Genomic DNA, 5,020 nt, shown 5'->3' with positions numbered 1-5,020 from the left:
CCGTCCAGAAGCCAGCGACTGATCTGCCTCGCCCGGGAAGAGCGCAATGATGGTGCCAACTTGGGCCAGTGAAGCAACGTCCTCCACCACTAGACTGAAGAACAAAAGGACAGCAACTTGTCTGTTCCCCTTCCCCCAATTCACCCCCCCCAAAAAAAATGTAACATAAAAACATATTTTAAATGGAGGATGTTTAACGTAGAAAAATGGTGGTAAGATACAATGAGATAAGGATCACCAAGTATTCAGCAGATGTTTACTGTGTGCCTGTCATGCACACAGAGTGGAACAGAGACTAGGCAGGAACAAGTACATAATTACAGTAGGTGGTGATAAGTGCTATCAGAGAGGTGTGCTAATATTTATGGGAATTCGAGGAAGAAAAATCTAATTCTGCCCGGGGAAAGACTTCAGAGAAGGTGTGACATTGCATAGCAAGGTGCCTGCCATATAGCAAGTGCTCCATAAACAACAGATATGACTAGTTTGGCTGAAGGACAAAGTGAACACAGTGACAGAAAATGAGGTGAGACTGAAAAGCTAATTTGGTACCAGGTGAAGTTCCTAACAATTCATGCTAAGGTATCAGGACTCCATCATAAGACAAACAGGAAGCTACCAAATGTTTCTTACCAGGTGATAAGTCCTAATGGAGGAGCTAACTCATCATAGTGAGGAAGTCTACTCAAAGGGAACCAGTGATAGGAAGAACACTTCTATCATTGCAATAATTCAAACATGGCTATTGCTTGAACCAATACAGTAAGAATGAGAGGGCAGAGAATGGATTTGAAAGGCTTCTCAGGATTACACTGATAGGGTTTGGAATTAGGGAATAAGAGTGGGGAGTTGATGATAATTCTGAGGTTTCAAGCTTGGAAAATTGGATGGATGTGATATCACGAAACTAAATGGGAAAAACAAGTAGTAGGTTTGAGATGGAGTAAGGGGTGCTTGTTGGGACAAAAAAACAGGTTGGTTTTAATCATGGTAAATTTGAGGTGTTCAAACATATTCAACTGAAGATGTTACAGCACAGGTCTGGCCACTGGAACCAGACAAAAGGCTGAGGAGGGCTAGGTGGGTAGAAGAACCAAAAAAGACAAGAATCTAGGGAGATTACTTTCAAAGAGAGCGTGATCAGGAGTGACAAATACACAGAAAAATACTAATTACAATGAAAACTGTAAAGAGGTAACTGGCCAGAGAAATGAAGAAGTCAGTGATGAGCTTGGAAAGGGCCTGCTTGTAAAATGGTGGGAGTGAAATCACACTGCAGAAAGGTGAGGGGAGGCAGGCAGGTAAGGAACCAAAACCGTGAGGACAGAGTTTGTGGTTTTTTTGTTTTTATTTAAATTGGGGAATTAGGAGAGGGGAACAGTGTGGGGGAATTAGGGAAGGGTAACAGCCAAGTTGTACTTCAATCTTAGTTGTGGAGGACTCAGCAAGCTCAGCTCCAAGTCCAGTCACGTCACTCAGCTTAAGGTGCTGTGTTCAATTGTTGCGGGTGGGCATAGCCACCATCCCATGAGGGAGTCGAACCAGCACCCTTGTTGTTAAGAGAGCGCGCACGCTCTATCCCCTGAGACACCCAGGCAGCAACTCAGCTCAAGGTGCTGAGTTCATTCTTTAGTTGTAGGCAGGCATAGCTCACCATTGAACAGGCAGTCTTGTTGTTAGGAGCACGTGCTCTCACTAGCTGAGCCATCCTGCTACCTGTTGGCAGCTCAGCGGCAGCTCAGCTCGAGCACAGCATCACTGGCCCATGTGGGAATTGAACCGGCGACCCTGTTGCTCAGACCTCACACTCTTGGGCAAGCTCTTAGCCAACTGAGCCACTCGGCCAGCCCGAGAGTTTGTGTTTTTTTGTTCAAGTATATAAAGTCATATTTTTCCATACTCATGAAATGTCAAATAAAAGAAAAGTGTCCCACTATATTGACTCAGATAAGACATCAGTGGATAAAAGAACATTTCTGAACCACTAAGATCAAGCTAAGACACTAAAATGGGTTTAACTGAGCATGTGAAATACCCACCAGCAATTCAAGAAAAGAATCAACTGCATTCCTGGAAAGTCTGGACATGCACTACACGGAGAAAGGGGTGACCAATGAGGACAGTTTTTGCAAGGTCCCTTTCAGTTTCATGATCCTATGCTGCTAAAAGTGCTAACTTCTAAGCCACTCAGAACATTTTTTAATCTGTTAGGTACAGCTTTCTTGAACACTCACTTTTTGATAAGCTCTTTGACTCTGTCCTGATTTCTCTGGTGATGAACTTGTATTTCCTCAAGGCGAATCCGTCTGTCCTCCATGAGCCCTTCAACTTGCTCTCTAGAAAGTCTGGTCTGTTCTTCCAGCTGAGCCTGCAGTGCTTCCACCTAGAGAGGACACGTGGGGGAGGTGTCCAGTCCCACCTTGCTTCTACTCATTTCTTTCCTCTACAAGTCAGCCTTTCTCAGAACAATTTAAAAACAAACCAAAAATCCCACAAACAAAAGCACAGCAGCAAAACAAATAAAAGAAAAACCTCGACTATACTCTTTAATTGGTGTCATAAATGGAGTCAGGCTACACAAGAGAAGTTTGTTCACACACAACAAAGCACCTACATCACAGAGAAAGCTAGAAAATCTAGTTTCCTGCCCCAAGACTCTGACCTCTTCCCCACAGCCCTTTGTGGACTTTTAGGACTATCTTCCTTTTAAGACCCCCCCTAGTTGCATAGAAATGGAGTGACTCCTCCCTTCATTTGTAATTTAAAAAGTGGAACAAAGTGAGTGTAAAGTAATTTCCTTCTCTGAGTCCGGCTGTCATGACTCCAAATGGAGATACTGGTCAAAGGTACAAACTGTCATTTAAACCCACAGAGCCCCTGATAATGACAGGCACTCGAGGGCAAGGAGGTGAAAAGTCATGGTTGCGAATGAGATACAATTACCAGGTGGTAAGAGGGTGATCCATTACTTCCTTAAAACATATGCACTAAACAGGATGATAACCCCCAAAGGTTGATCTATCAGCACAACAGCTGCACGTCTGTGCATCCCCTAGGCCAACCACAAAGGGAATTCTTACTGCATGGTGGTTTTGCTGCCTAGGGCATAGCATATAAGCTGAATGAACTGAAGATTCAGAGCAGTATCTCTAGAATGGTTGAATACAGAGTAATGGTTGTAAAATATAAGCTTCTGTAAATTAGGAATAACCTCCATTTTCTTAATTACATGATGCCTAGATGTAACATGTGTGCAAGTAGATACTTATATGCTAATGAACACATGTTACACAAAGCTAAGCTCCTGGATAAAAACTGCTTTGATCTGACAAAATAAATTCTTCACCTGTAGGATCAGTGTTTGTATATCATCTCTTTGGTATTGCTCAGAACTTTCTTCCTTCTCTCTCAGTGCTGGTTTTCTTTTGCTTACTTTACAATCTAAAAGACAAAACAAAAATGAATCAAGACCTTTACTTAGCTCTTCTTTCTGCTATTCATGTATCAGCATTACCTTTGCAGAGTTCATTTTCATTTATCTATAAGGAAAGGAAAGGAAGAAAAAGGAAAACATACAACAATTACATTGCTTAATTTTTCAGGTAGGAATCTCTATAAGGGAACTCTGCTAGGATGTCACCTGGATAAAAATATCCATCTTTCTGGAGAATAAACTACTAAATTTTCCTTGGAAGTTATGTCTATTTTCCTTGCAAAGTCTTATTTAATCAGAAAGGCTAAGGAATAAGAAAAACTAAACCTAAACATTTTGGTTATGATGTATCAACCAATTTTTAAAAGACAAAAAAATTTTTTTCTTTTAAAGATTTTATTGGGGAATTGGGAAAGGGGAACAGCGAAGTTGCTGTCCTTCAATCTTAGTTGTGGAGGACGCAGCTAGCTCAGCTCCAAGTTCAGTTGCCATTCAGCCACCTGTCGGCAGCTCACGGTCGCTCAGCTCAAGATGCCATGTTCAATCTTAGTTGCAGGTGGGCATAGCCCACAATCCCATGCAGGAGCTGAACTGGAAACCTTGTTGTTAGGAGCACGAGCTCTCACCAGCTGAGCCATCCTGCCACCTAATGGCAGCTCAGTGGCAGCTTGGCTTGGGTGCAGCATCACTGGCCCATGTGGGAATCGAACCTGCAACCCCATTGCTCAGAGCTTGCATTCCTAACCACCTGAGCCACTTGGCCGGCCCAAGACAAAATTATTTTTAAAATAAGCAACACTAAAATTGCACAGAACAAAATGTAATTCCTTGGATAATTCAAGAAGCTCATGCTAAGAGAGTAGATCTTAACAGTTCTCATCACAAGAAAAAAATTGTAACTAAGTGTGGTAATGGATGGTACTTACTGTGATGGACTTACTGTGATGATCGTTTCGTAATATATACAAATACCAAATCATTATGTTGTACACTTGAAACTAATATAATGGTGTATGTCAATTATATATCAATAGAAAAAAAAAAAGAAAAAAGGAAAAAAGAAAATTGGGATTTCCATTAAAAGAGAGATAAAATGACTGAGACTTAGAAAGGCTAAGTAATATTCTGTGATTCCAGAAGTTGTCCCAATTTGTTTTATGACTTATTGCCATAAGCATGTTAATTATATATTTATTTCTACTTTATTAAAAACATCATGGGGGCCGGCCGGGTGGCTCAGTTGGTTAGAGTGTGAGCTCTGAGCAACAGGGCTGCCGGTTCAATCCCCACATGAGCCAGTGAGCTGTGCTCAAGCTAAGCTGCCACTGAGCTGCTGATGGGCGGCCGGGTGGCTCAGTTGGTTAGAGCATGTGCTCTGAACAACAAGGTTGCCAGTTTTACTCCCGCATGGGATGGTGGGCTATGCCCCCCACAACTAGACTGAAAACAGCAACTGGACTTGGAGCTGAGCTGCGCCTTCCACAACTGAGATTGAAGGACAACAACTTGACTTGGAGCTGATGGGTCCTGGAAAAATACAATGTTCCCCTTCCCCAATTCCCCAACACTGTTCCCTTCCCCAATTCC

General features: G+C 42.4%; 1 protein-coding gene across 1 annotated transcript in view; it reads right to left on the bottom strand.

Annotated features, from left to right (window-relative positions):
- The window catches only part of CCDC77 (coiled-coil domain containing 77), a 41,947-nt gene that overhangs the window by 15,197 nt on the left and 21,730 nt on the right, over window positions 1-5,020 (bottom strand). The window contains exons 5-6 of the mRNA XM_019654043.1: window positions 3,347-3,486; window positions 2,235-2,383 (exon numbers count right to left, since the gene is read on the bottom strand). Of these exons, the coding sequence (XP_019509588.1) occupies window positions 2,235-2,383; window positions 3,347-3,486 (289 nt within the window). The remainder of the gene's footprint in view (window positions 1-2,234; window positions 2,384-3,346; window positions 3,487-5,020) is intronic.

Source organism: Hipposideros armiger, unplaced genomic scaffold (assembly GCF_001890085.2).
Source record: "Hipposideros armiger isolate ML-2016 unplaced genomic scaffold, ASM189008v1 scaffold_213, whole genome shotgun sequence".
Taxonomy (NCBI): domain Eukaryota; kingdom Metazoa; phylum Chordata; class Mammalia; order Chiroptera; family Hipposideridae; genus Hipposideros; species Hipposideros armiger.
The sequence above is the reverse complement of the archived record's forward strand: the minus strand, read 5'-3'. Positions and strand labels throughout refer to the sequence as shown.